The sequence below is a fragment of the Lynx canadensis genome, chromosome E1 (assembly GCF_007474595.2).
Source record: "Lynx canadensis isolate LIC74 chromosome E1, mLynCan4.pri.v2, whole genome shotgun sequence".
NCBI lineage: Eukaryota > Metazoa > Chordata > Mammalia > Carnivora > Felidae > Lynx > Lynx canadensis.
In genome coordinates this window covers 16,762,050-16,776,393 of record NC_044316.2, presented here as the reverse complement: position 1 = coordinate 16,776,393, position 14,344 = coordinate 16,762,050, and the positions used below count along the sequence as shown (strand labels likewise).

Here is a 14,344-nt window from a genome sequence, read left to right as displayed (position 1 = left end):
TGAGGAACAATCCAGAAACATTATTAATAGCATCATCATCAAGAACTCAGCATTGGTTCCTACTCTAACAACTATTCACACATATCTAGTCTTTGCATTTTCTGAGACAGAAAGAATTTCCCAAACAAATCCATCTCCACAAAAAGGCCTTACTCATTATCCCAGACACTTCATTATTGGTGAGATCTGGTCTGAACTGCAGAGGATCAGGGAAGGGACCTCTCCTTGTGCAGGCAGGACATTCATTTTGACTAATCCCTTCTTCCCACATCCCCTCTCAGAAGTGCTTCTAAAAACACCAAAAATCTGGAAAGGTAAGTTTCTCAAAAGGCAATGGATTAAAAAAATTTTTTAATCCTAAGTTTTTAAGGCAAGTCTCGGCTATAGTCTCTCTCCCGTACTGCCTTCCTAAATCTTTAGCAACGTCAAAAACACAATGAACAGAGCAGACTCCCAACTATTTTATCTTCAAAGAGAACTTCATTAGGTAGAAAACTATAAAGACAGTTTTTACCTTTGACTGTTCCTCATCTATTGAAGATTCTTCAGATGCATGGGGAGTATTACTCAAAGAGCTGCTTCTCTGGTCGTCGGCTGTCACTTCAGAAGGGGTTACATCTACCACTGAGAGTCGACAGGTCTCACCCCTTCCTCCACCCAGTTCTTCCATCCTTGAGTGAGAAAAAGATCGAGACCGGGTTTCTTGGGAAAGCTCTACAAACTTCTCTAGGGCGCTAAAAAAATCAATGCGATCTGTACTGAAATCTGAGACTTCAGCCTGGCAAGTGGTTTGGGGGCTCGGTGATTCAGGATCAGGGGACATGGGAAGGTCTTTCAGGCGAGATGTCAATTCTTCCAGAGGCAGTAAGTGGACGTTCACATCTGTTTTCAGCGCATCTGTCTCCAGATCTTCCACTGTTAAGTCTGGGAACTTGTTGGCAATTTCTGGGGCCTGTCCAGGTTGGATTAAGGCTTTGGATGCATGGCAGTTGTCAAGAGGGAATTTTGATTCATTGAGACAACACCCTGATGAGCATCCATTGATGTCATTTAGGTTTAATTCATCTTCAATCTGTCCGGCATGAAATTCCCTAGAAGTAAACTCCAAGCAGATCATTCTTTCTTTGGTACACAGGCCCTTCTGATTTTCATCTTGTGGGACAACATGTTCCACAAAGACGGGAGGTATGGGTGGGTGACTCTCCATGGTCTTCACCTCGGCAATCTGGTCTGCTGAGGTGGTGATCTCCTTCTTGTTGAGTTCTAGCCCTGGTTTGCAGATAGGTTCGTGGTGGTCTGAGAGGTCGCTATCTGAATGAGATCTCCAGAGCTTGTTATGTCGCTGTTTGCTGTGGAGGACATACACAGGAAATGCCTCACTCTGGTTTGTGAAATCAACCAACACCCCCCCAGGAAATCGCTCCCAGATAATATTAAATCTTAACCTGCAAAATGCTTTGTTAATACCCAGTGGAAGAAGTAGGCAATAAACATTTGTAAAGATGCTCAATTTGGGGCACCTGGGTGATTCAGTTGGTTGAGGATTCGACTCTTGATTTTGGCTCTGGTCATGATCTCATGGTTTGTGAGATCGGGCCGCAAGTCAGGTTTGTGTGTACAGCCCGGAACTTGCTTGGGATTCTGTCTCCCTCTCTGCCCCTCCCTAACTTGTATCTGTCTCTCTCAAAATAAATAAATAAAGTTTAAAAAAAGATGCTCTATTTAACTAGTAGCAAAATACAAAAACAAAACAACAAAAATCAATATGATATCTGATTTTTTACCTATCAGACTGACAAGAGCTAAAATGGTTAACAGCTAGTGTTGATGATGGCATAGCCAGACAAGCCCTCTCACATACAGTTGGTAGGAATGGGAACTGTAAAATCTTGAGTACAATCTGACAATAGCTCTCAAAATTTAACCCTTTACCCAACAATCAATTCTTTTAAGGATTTTTCTTGGAGAAATACAACTACAGGTGCACAAAGATACAAAGATGTTTACTATATAATACTATGGTACTAAAGGATCAGACACGAAAAAGAAAGGATTTATTAAAAAAACTTTTTTTAATGTTTATTTATTGATAGATTTTTTAAGAGAGAGACAGAAAGACAGACAGACAGACAGACACAGAGAGACAGAGTGAGACAGAGTACGAGCAGGGGAGGGGCAGGGAGAGAAAGAGGCACAGAATCCGAAGAAGGCTCCAGGCTCCAAGCTGTCAGCACAGAGCCTGACGCAGGTTTCAAACCCATGAACCGTGAGATCATGACCTGAGCTGAAGTTGGATGCCCAACCAACTGAGCCACCCAGGCCTCAAAAAGAGGATTTATTTGAATTACAGTCCATATACCCACATGCTACAGGTACTTTAGTAGAATGTTGTCCAAGATGAGTGAAAGAGCATGCTGACCACATTTGGAATGGTCAGTTCCCAGGTTAGTAAGTACAGGAAAATATTTGGAGGTACATCATCAAATTGGTAACAGGGTTTCTTTCAAGGAAGGCAGAATACTTTTGGAGAGGGCTTTACTGTCTTTACTCTGTATTTCTATAAGTTTTAAAATTTAAAAATGAGCATGTTTAACATTAATAACCGGGGAGGGGGAAACTAAAACAAAATAGCACCTAAACAATACAAAGAGAAATATTCTATTGGAGCTCATTCCAAGTTCTCATAATTTGGATAAAGAGCTGATACACAGTTAATCACTGAAGTAGAAATGTGAGGAGGGTGGTAATCTTTCTTGAATTAGAAATCAAAGATGAGGCTAATAAATCCACAAAGGTTGGTAACAGAATGGAAGAGGATATGCATAAAGTATAGGCTTCTTCCATAAGGATCTCTGGATAAAAACCATCAAGCTGAGGTGACACCTGGAAAAGCAGGTGGCCCAAAGGAAGATCACACACACAGATCCATCCTTTAGCTCATTTTACAGAGAGAAGGTCTGATGGGATGAAATTTTAGTTGATACCATATTCTCTAACAAGGGAGCAGTTTCCAAAGCCCTAGCCAAAAAGAAAAAGGTGATGGCCCTGTGGCTGGTCAGAATCACCTGCCCAGGAAACAGGTCCCTTATTTAGGGGTGTGGTTTCCATGACTTACAAGTTGATGAAGAATTACCTAACTGCAGGGTGGAATGGGAAACAGCCCAAAACAATTTACCGCCTGCTCAGGGCCACGCCTGCCTATGAATCTCTGCCGAGTCATGCGCCTGCACTAATGTGAACCCCTGTTTGTTCTCAGCTCTGCACCTGCTCTCAGCTCCCCCTGTCTGGCTGTGGCTTGGGTGGGGCTCTGACTCAGGCCTGCACAGCAGAAGAGTGCTTTTCTGAGTAGGGAACAGGTCATTCTGTTTATGAAGACAAGCTATAATCAATAGCAGGGAGAAAGATAGGGTTTTCACCCTTTCCAAGCTGCATGAACTCTAGCCACCCCTAGGAGGAGACAACATATCACACTTCCCAAACAAGTGAGTGACTGTGGGAGGGGCAAGCTGAATGGTTGGATAGGTGGGGCTTAAATTGTACATTGTGATCAACAGAGGCCAATGTGCTTCCCTTTAAAGTTTCCTTTGTATCTGGACACTCTTGTTTCCTGACCTACATATGGCTCTGTTCTCCAATTTCTATCCCTCACCCATCATGATGATGTTCAAACCTGCACCAAGACCACTCAGCCCCCATGGCAGGACAATTCCTGTGATGCAGATGACTGGGAAGACAGGGAGTAGCTGTTCTCACCTTTCTAAGAACAGCTTATCTTATCAGTCAACAGGCAAATGGGATTTTTCTCATGATCCCAAGAACCTTCCAAAGTATGATTTTTTTGAAACTGCCTGCAAATCACTAATCAATCAGGAGGGAATGAAACTAAAATTACACTAATAGGTACCAACAGCGTATGTTTCAGAGGAAGTGGCTGATGTTACAGCTGCTTTCTTTGCCCAGCAGGGATTTCATTCTCTTCCTGGGGGGGATAATCATCAGAAAATATTAGGTCAGGGCTCTGGAATTAAACTGACACCTTCTTGTAAAGGAGAAAGAAAAATCCCAATCCAAAGATAGGTCTGATTCCACTGCCTTTTTCACTTTTGCAATAGCACCTGCAGGGAGAGTGGTGGGCAGCTCTTTGATACAAACAAGGCACTCATTACCATGGCCTTTGGAGCACTGCTACTCCAGGGCCCCTTCCTGCTCCCCTCCCTCCTCCTCCTCCCACCTCAGAGGTTAGTAAACTCTGTCCTGAATTTTGTACTTATCATCTTCTTTCTTTATAGTGTCGACATGTTGTGTTTTTGTAAAAATTTTTTAATGTTCATTTATTTTGGGGGGGGGCGGAGAATGAACACCTGAAGTTGGAAGGGGCAGAGAGAGGGAGACACAGAATCTGAAGTAGGTTCCAGGATCTGAGCTGTCAGCACAGAGCCTGATGCGAGGCTTGAACCCACAGAATGGCGAGATCATGACCTGAACTGAAGTCAGACGCTTAACCGCTGAGCCACCCAGGTGCCCCGACAGGTTGTGTTCTTAATACACTGCCTGGTTTTGTATGTTGTAAACTTATATAATGAAATCATACTCTATGGATTCTTCTGTAACTGCTTTTTGCCTACACTGTTTCTAAGATTCATCAGGAGCGCCAGGGTGACTCAGTGGGTTGAGCTCAGCTCAGCTCATGATCTTGTGGTTTGTGAGTTAGAGCCCCGCGTCGGGCTCTGTGCGGATAGCTCAGAGGCTGGAGCCTGCTTCAGATTGTGTCTCCCTCTCTCTCTGCCCCTCCCCGGCTCCCACTCAGTCTCTCTGTCTCTAAAAGAAATAAACATTAAAAAAACAAGATTCATCAGTGTGTATAGCTATAATTTCAGCGAGTATGATGAATATGCCACGGTTTATGTATCATCTGTTGCTGAACAGTTTTGGCTACTACAAGTAGCACTGTCATGGACATTCCTGTACTTGATGCATACTTTGGTTTCTAAAAGATGCTATATATATGAGAAGAAAAGGTGGGTCATAGGGCATATGTGCATCATCAGTTTTACTCAGTAACACCAAACTGTTTTCCAGTGCTGCTTTTTCCAAGCCAGCTTATTCTGATGCTCCATCACTGGTAGGATAGATGTAAGACATTAGATTGTATTTATTATTTTAAACTGTTAATGTTTAAATTCAGCTGACTCCTTCCATCTATTTCAGGTAGGCACCAAGTAAACAAGTTGTCAAAAGGAACTTCAGAGTTGGTTTGTGGCCTGGATGATGCAAAGAAGTCTCAGGTTCTTTTCTCCCCTGAGTGACCGTGGGCCTAAATTTGTATTCACATAAACATACTGACACACACATAAGATGACTGGGTCATTCTGGGCAAGAATTTGGCCTTTTACTTCATAAATGAATAGTAAGGAAATCTAATGACTGGACGCATATGATATCCCATTCTCTTGCCTCTAATTTGCTTTCTTCTTGTTACATGTTTGGTAAAGCACTAACCTACCTTGTTTGAGAAAGGTATATAGAAGAAAATACTGCTAAAAATGGGGTATCGGTTATAGTAAAATCAGAGTGTTTATGGTTACTTTTTAGGGCATGAGGCAGCCTGAAGAAAGGAGGAAGAAGAAAGAGAAAAAGCACCAACCGAGCACGTTCTGTGTGGTGTGCATGGTCGTAAATGCTTTAAGATTATTTCACTGAAGGGGCACCTGGGTGGCTCAGTTGGTTAAGCATCTGACTCTTGATTTCAACTCAGAACATGATCTCATGGTTTGTGAGTTTGAGCCCTGCACTGGGCTCTGTGCTGACAGCGCAGAGCCTGCCTGGGACTCTCTCTTTCTCTCTCTCTGCATTTCCCGCTTGTGCTCTCTCTCAAAAATAAAACAAAAACCTAAAAGATTATTTCACTAAAAAGCTATTAAGAAAATCCTTTAAATCTCAATTGTGAATTGGGTGCATTTTTGGGTTCCCTTCTGCTGACTGACCACTGTGCACCAGCTAACTAGACTTCAATGTGTCCACCAGCAAAGCTGGGGAGTGTAAAAGACACCTCTGCCTCTTCTGGCCCTGGTGACAGGGGCGTTCAAAGAATCAGAACTGACATCCATGAAGACATGTGGCATGAACTCTCCCTGGCTATAACCCAGTGTTTCTTCTCTGCTCTTTGTACACAGGAACCTAATCTCATAGACACATGGTCCAGCTTGCAAATGACTGAAATCTGAACTTGTCTAACGGAACATAAATCTGCCAGATACCTGCATGATCAGAGTACAGAATAACAAACAGGGATGTTGGCAGTTTAATGGAGGGTTTCAACACACACGTATACACATACACACATGCGCATGCGTGCACACACACACAGCCTCTTCCTGTCTCACTCTCATCCCCCAGCTATAATAACAGAAAAAATAAAGTTAGATATAAACAGTTACCAGTGGCCTTATGATACCCTCACTTTTAGGTCTAAAGGATTATATTAAATATTAGTCTTCCCTAGGCTCTTAAAGACATACTGAAATATGCAAAAAGTCCCTTGCATTTCAGACAGGTGGTCACTGTTAGTCCCATACCCTCACATCTGATCAAGAGACTATAACCAATTCATAAGTCACTTACCGGGGCCTGGCATCACTTTGGTAAACTTCACTTCTACCAAGACATCAAAGTACTGAGAGCTAATACACCCTCAAACAGAAGGCTGCCACCTCAAGCTAAGTACCCAGTGCCTCCCTAGACAACCATGGGGCTAGAGAATGCTAGGATCAGGGCTCTATCTTTTTGGGAAAACCACCACGTACTTCCTGGGAGAAGATATGGAATACAAGATCAAATCCACAGGAAATGGATTTCTTTGCAAACACAATGAATGGAATTTTTCGAAGGACTTTCCTCTTCTGGCTACCTAAGCTGCCAGGTAACTGATAGAGCTTCAGGCAGTTCCAGGAGTCTGGGGCTTTTCTCTCTTTGCTCTTCTAAGCAGGCAGGTCCTAGAGTAGCACTTTACAGCTGGGCAAGAGTCTGCTGGGCCCAATTCACTTGGCAGCTAGCTCAGCAGTAGTCTACAAGTGCTGTTTCTTAACAACACACCAGAGACTGCAGACCCTAATGGCTGTACACCCAGCAGGCACTCCCACTTTTTCCTAACTTGCAGAGGCCTGATTTGGTTTGGGTATTCACTGTTCCATGGGAGCCCCAGCAGGAGACAGTCTGGAGGGAGAAGAGTAGGGACAGGCCACTTATTCCCCTAGCTCCCTCCCCACAGGGCCACTTCAGGCTGGTGTGTCCCTTGACTGAAGGTTATTTCTCCTCTCTGAAGGTACCTCTTTTTTCAGGAGTCTCCTTCTAGGTTCTAGTAACTGCTCCCTCCCTCTTTGGGCCTAGCAGCTATTACCAAACAGCTCTGCTGATCCAAGTCCCTTGATTCCACCACAACCCCACACCTCTGTAAAAAGTAGCTTTATAAAAAGCCCTTCTCAAACAATCCTAATCCGAGTATGTGGTTTCTTGTTGAAATCCCAAGTGACGGAGGTATTTCACTACTTGCAGCTAAAAGCAATTTGTATGATATTCCTAGAACTAAGATTCTAGTTCTTAAAATCCAGGAAATATCACAATATAGGAAATTCCATGACCGCTTCCTAATCTAGTTTTTTTTTTTTTAATGTTTAATTTTATTTATTTTGGCGGGGGGAGGGGCAGGGAGAGTGGGAGAGAGAATCCAAAGCAGGTTCCTCGCTGCCAGCACAGAGCCTGATGTGGGGCTGGAACCCATGAACCATGAGATCATGACCTGAGCCGAAATCAAGAGCTGGATGCTTAACCAGCTGAGCCACCCAGGCGCCCTCCTATTCTAGTTTCTAATGGACTTACTGTGTCTGTGGGTGGTAGAAGGAGGATGAAATAAATGGCACATGTATATGTCTGTTTTCTGGGAGCCTTGGAGAAAGGAGATGATGGGAATCCCATCAGAATAACCCTTACCAGCATAGAGTATACATTTATACATGTTTTTATTTACAAAAACCTTGTGAGATAGGGTTCTTGATTTTCATTTTGTAGATGGGGTCAGGTGAGGATCACGACTGTGAAGTAACTTCTCAAAGTTCCAGCAAGGGGATGAACCAGAGATGGAAACCAGATCTACTGACTCAAATTCTGTGGTTTTCTCATTCCTCAGGGCTTGCCTCTCCCTCCATGAATCAAGCCCAGAAAGGCAGGATGGGAGAGAAATGGAAAGGAAGAGGCAGTTGTGATTTGTGGATTTATGCTGCCCTTCTTATCCTCATCTAAGATTTTTCTGAAGTTCCTTTAACATCTAAGAAAAACCACATATGCTAAAAAAACCCAACCCAACAGCTTGCAGTAGCCTGGGATTCCAGAATAAATACTGAAATTGGCAGGACACATAGTATCCTTGCTCTTGATGGGTCACGTGAGGACACTGCCTAACATCCGTCATGTGTGTGTCTGGGAACATACAATATTTATGTCTCATCCAGCACTCAGATGCCTCCTTCTTGTGCCAAAAAGAACTGCTGTGTCCTACCTTCTGATCTAATCTAAAAATGTCATCAAAATCTGGCCCCAAAGACCTATAAATTCTTTTTAAGTGGAGGAGACTTGAGTATCCTCCCAGCCTCCTAAAAGAATGGCTCAGATGAAATCATGCCAAGTACTGAGTAAACGGGAGGGGTTTTTTAGTGGAAACCATAATGCTACGCTGTGGCTGCATTTTCACAATACTTCGGGGGTGGGAGGGTGGTCCCTCTGCCTGGATAGGCTGGAAGGCTATTTAACATTTTGTTCAGGGGAAACACAGCCCAGATTCAACAGTCAAGACCAAGTCATGAGACTCACTAGAGGCAAACTCTGGCACCAGCCCCAACTGCTTCTAGGCAGCTGTGCCTTCATTTGAACAAAACCACCTAGAACATGCCCACATGGAAAAAACAAAGCAAAATCTAGCACTGCACAGAACTTTAGCATGTGGCATCTCAGGAAACTGATGCTTAAATCCAGTTTAATACATGAATCTTTTTCTCTGAAAGCAATGAAGATGGTATCACTTAGATGTGTAATCTAAAAAAGCCAAACAGAGAAAGAGAGAATAGAGTGGCGGTATATTAGGGGGTAGAGGATGGGGGAAATGGGGTGATGCTGGTCAAAGGGTACAAACTTCCAGTTATAAGAGTAACAAATTCTGGGGATCTAATGTACAGCCTGGAGATTATAGCTCATAACACTGTATCATATACTCCAGCGTTGCTAAGAGAGATCCTAAATATTTTCACCACACACAAAAAATGGTAATTATGTTAAAGGGATGGAGATGTTAGCTAATGGTACGGTGATAATTAGTTTGCAATATATAAGTGTATCAAATCAACACAGTGGACACCTTAAACTTACACAATGTTATAGGTCAATTCCATCTCAATAAAGCTAGGGTAGGGGTTAAATGATGGCTAAGCAGTATAACTGTTGAATATGTGTTGCTATAGTTATAAAAAAAAAAAAAAAAAAAAAAAAGAAAAAGAAAAAAAAGACCGGTTATTAGGTGAAGAGGTAGACTGAAGAATAGCTTTTGTGAGAAAATATCCATCAATATATGTGGTAAGACTTGGAGAACACGTAAGATAATGTTGATTGCTGTATGTGGATATTGAATTTATAAATGATTTTTCTCTTTGTATTGTCTGCATTTTTGCAAAGCATATATATAAAAGCAGAGGAAAGATTTTTAAAAAGAAAACAAGAGAGCTATTTCTGGGAAGTGCCTTCATACCCCAAATCAGATTTGTCACGTGACCAAAATTTTGAAGACGACTCACTGAAACCAAGCACTGAAAAAAATAATGCCAAAAATTTCTAAGAATTTCATCTATGCTTAGCACTTCTTTGGGAGCAAGAAGTACCCATTTTGATAAGGTAGCTGTATCTGGCCTTAGATGATGTTGAGAAATGTTTATGATAATCAGCACCTAGTTGAGAACTAAAGTAAGAGAACAGTATTTCCACCTTTCAGTTTAAAAGTCTTTAAACACCCAATCTTCCATACTAATCTTAAATGCTTGTACTTATTTTTTAAAAACTAGATTGAGAGAAGTTTCAATTTTCAAAATGTATCACATATCCAAATTAGGTTGAAAACTAGCTGCAGGGAAGGACATTTTACCTTGGTCCAAGGAGTATAACAGAGGGAAGATCTGAGAAAGTCACTGCAGGACTCACCTGGCCAGCAAGATGCCCTGGTACTCTTCCAGTTGTCTCATGAAGCTGGGGTTGGGCTTGGTCACTGTTCGCCTTTCCTTCACGTAGTCATAGGCTCGGTCCAGATTCCAGCCATATTCCTTCATTGCGTACGCAATCACAGTGGAGGCTGAGCGACTCACCCCCATTTTGCAGTGCACAAGGCATTTAGATCCATGTTTCCTAGGTTGGGGGATTGAGGTACACAGAAAAACACTATAGTGAGTACATTTTAAAAGCTAGGTTCTAAATGTTTCCAAGTCTCCTGTCGCCCTTCCATTTTCTTTCAATCCATCCTACCTTAGTGTACTTGTATACATGTATAGTCAAATGTGCAGGGAGGGTAGGCAATTCTAGTGTACTCAAACAATATTCAATGTTAATATTAATTTTTAATTTATTCAAGCAAACATTTACCAGGCAACCATCATATGTAAGACAATGTACAAGGTCCTGGGATGCAAAGATAAGTAAATCTTCTAAAGGGTAGGGGGTTCAGTGGGAGAAACAGATAATTAAAATGGTAACTGCAATGACAGTTGATCACAGATTGTGAGGGGAAGAATTTTCAATTTAGAGACTGGACTCCACTTTATGTGTTTGGAGGCCAGTCCCTGCACCGCCTCAGGGACATGTTTCAAGGCTGGCACACTCTTGAGTTAAAAGTGTGACAGTGATTCATCTAATTCATCCAAATGTTCGGAGTTGCTTCTAGTTCAAGTTCCAGTAAAGGTTCTGCCCCTGGAGGAAAGTACAAAACAAACGAAACTAACCCTCCTCTTTACTCAGATGTAGCCCTAGATATTATTTTTCACCACACTACCACCCTGTTCGGCCTAGGGGCTGGCTAGACAATCTGTGAGGTTAGATGGGACCATGTGATGCCCTATGTGACTTTCTTAGTGAGGAGGGTGGAATGATTAACTACCTGTTGTTTTAATGGAGTGGAAGACAAAACAAAGTTACCATAAAGGACACTAACAAACAAACAAAACCCTTTAGTCTTAACATGCCAGAGCTCATTACGCTGGATATGAACATTACTCAGTTATGCTACTTCTCTAATAACACAATGTGTGACACAGAGTAAGTCTTCAAATATTTACCAAATATATGAACAAACTTAGGGGTGGTCTGCTGTTAGAGCTGTCAGCTGTTAAGTAAAAATATTTTAAAATATGGAAAAAAGAATGGTTACTCTTTTTACCGGTATACATGGGCTAAAAAAATCCTTCCCAAGTGGCTATTCCAATAAGTTAAAAAAAAAAAAAAAAAAAATAGTTTCACTAAAAGGACCAATTTAAAGATGACATCAACAGAAGGGCCAGAGAAAAATTTCACTGTTTAGAGTACCATAAAAGTAAAGTAAAAGAATGAGAAGGCTTCCAAACCCCACTACATGTCTCCTCGTCTTCAGGAAGAAGAGCTCTCTGTGCTCCGCCCATGTGGGGCAATTTCTATTACACAACTTTCAAATGTCCACCTTGACAACTTAAGCATTTCATTCAGAACTTCTTCCTTCTCTTATTATTATTTCTTTTGCAGCAGCTTAGGTTTATTTTCCCTAATTTTGTGCTCAATGGAAACAGTCAACATGAGGTGATCTTCTTCCAGGGGCTTCATCTACTTACAGGAAAAGAATGAAGTCTCTAGTCAACTCTTCCCTAGGATTAAGGAATCTCAGTGTCCTTTTTCTCTTTACTTCCTTCTCCCTGAGTATAGTCAAGCAGGTTATCTATAGCTTTAGGCCTCACCCATGGATGGTGCACAAGGAACACAGGTCAGAATATGTGTGTGGGACCATTACTCACTTTGCTTTAGAGATGAATTTGTAAGTGTCATTCCAGTAAGCCAGGAGATCCGTTGCCTCTTCGTCATATACGCGGATGTTATGATACTCAAAGACTCCTGGGAAGAAGTTATCTATCTCTCGAGTGACATTCAAGATATAGCGCACCCTGTGAGGAAACCAAGGGAGAATATGGGCTCTACTACTAGGTTCCTCTTGAGTTGTTAAAATTACCAGAAACATAGTTTATTCTTTGGAAGTCATTTGTATTAAATCAGGACTATTAACATCTACCTCAAGGAAAAAAAAAAAAAACAGGAAAGGGAAAAATCTCCTTTACCTTTCTAAATGTCAGATTTTGCTCTATTACTCTCTCTAAACTACAAGAAAGGCAAAAAGAGTTGAGGGATGGGAGGGTCAGAGGAAAGTTGGACCTGAAACTCTCTTAACTCTCTAAGCTGCATTCCTGGCCACGACAGCAGGTGATGTGTCTGAGTTCTCCCATACCGAGAGGCTTGCAGAAAAGGGTTTCTGTATCATAAATTTCTTCTGCTCTCTCTCTCACTGCACAACTTCAATAAATGCTTGGGTCTAGTTTGCCACAGGGTTATCTTTTCTCAGTGCTGTGTGGACTTAAACATCACTGGAGTTTACTCCAGCAACACAACACAGACTTACTTATTTCTCTCTGTAGAAGCTGCTTCCTTCTTAGAACTACACATGGGTTCTTACAAACCCAATCTCTGAAGTCAGAGAAATGACTACAGAGAGAGAGAGAGTCATAGTTAACCAATTCTGTGGTTAAGTTCCAGAGATCAAAATTTTTCTGAAACATTTGAATCTTGGCATCAAAGTCCATTACTACAAAGAATTTTTTTCCTTTTTAATTTAAAAAGCAAGCATATGCTATTGTGGAAAACAGTATGTAGAGTTACTCTACAGCATATTCCTCTCTGAGGTATAAATCCAAAAGAAATGAAAACATAAGTCTACCCCAAAATTTGTGTGTGAATGGTCACAACATTCATACATTAATAGCTAAAAAGTGGCAACAACTCAAATGTCCATCAACTGACAAATGTGGTATTTCCAAACAATGGAACATTACTTGGCAATAAAAAAGGGAACGAAGTTACTAATACATGTTTGAACATTGATAGATCTTGAAAATATAATGTTAAGTGGAAGATACTATTCTTAAAAAACCACATATTATATGATTCCATTTAAATGGAATGTCCAGAATAGGTAAACGTATAGAGACAGAAAGTAGACTGATTAGTAGTTTCTAGAAGCTGGGGGAAAAAGGGTACAGGATTTCTTTTTTGGGTTGAAAAACTGTAAATTAATACCATGGTAATAAATACCATTTAAGTGTACATTTTAAAGTATATTTATTTGAGAGAGGGATGACAGAAGGCAGGGGAGGGAGGGAGGGAGGGAGGGAGAGAGAGAGAGTGAGTGTGAGAGAGAGCATGTGCAAGCTGGGGAGGGGTAGAGAGAATCCCAGGCAAGCTTCTCAGTGTCAGCCTGGAGCTTGATGTGGGGCTCGAACCCATGAACCATGAGATCATAACCTCAGTTGAAATCAAGAGTTGGACACCTAACCAACTGAGCCACCCAGGTGCCCCAAAGTATACATTTTAAATGAGTGAACTATATGTGAATTTTATCTCAATATCATGGTCAGAAAAAAAAAAAAAGGAAAGCACACTTATCTTATTTAAAATAAAAATGGAACCACCTCCCACCTCTAATCCCATACTTTAGTAATAGATTACGGCAGTACAAGGTTTCCCAATCCTATTCATTACAGAACTCTACACAGCCACTACCAATTGAGAACAGCACCCCCTGAAATTTGTTTGCCACCTCTATATGGAGTAGCACTTTACTTGGGGTTCTGAAGTCAGTAAGATTGGGTGAAAATATGTCAAAATTAAACTCGAATATCCCTTAAATCATCCACAAGGGGCAGTATACATGTTTTGTAACTAATTCTTAATCCACAAGAGTTTAAGAACCAGTGAATTTATGAAACAAGATCTAAGTAGATGTCTAAGCATCTAACTATACTGTTTTTTAAGATAGATACATCTGTGTTTTATAATTTAGCATTTTAAGCAGTAAATGAGATGAATAGGTATCATCTCCATTGATCTTGTCAAAGTGTATTCTAAACTCAAAGATGTATGCATGATGTAATTTCAATGCATTTGCCAGGCAACAGCTGCATCAAGTCTCAGATTCCATATTAAATACTGTATCTCTGTGCTAGTTTCTGGCAAGTCAGTCAATTTT

At 41.3% G+C, this 14,344-nt stretch overlaps 1 protein-coding gene across 5 annotated transcripts in view; it reads right to left on the bottom strand.

Annotated features, from left to right (window-relative positions):
- SSH2 (slingshot protein phosphatase 2) overlaps positions 1 to 14,344 on the bottom strand; it is a 246,595-nt gene that overhangs the window by 8,853 nt on the left and 223,398 nt on the right. For all 5 annotated transcript variants that reach the window (XM_030295813.1, XM_032591088.1, XM_032591087.1 and 2 more), the window contains 3 exons: positions 12,066 to 12,212; positions 10,237 to 10,437; positions 515 to 1,349 (listed from right to left, as the gene is read on the bottom strand). In XM_030295813.1, the coding sequence (XP_030151673.1) occupies positions 515 to 1,349; positions 10,237 to 10,437; positions 12,066 to 12,212 (1,183 nt within the window). The remainder of the gene's footprint in view (positions 1 to 514; positions 1,350 to 10,236; positions 10,438 to 12,065; positions 12,213 to 14,344) is intronic.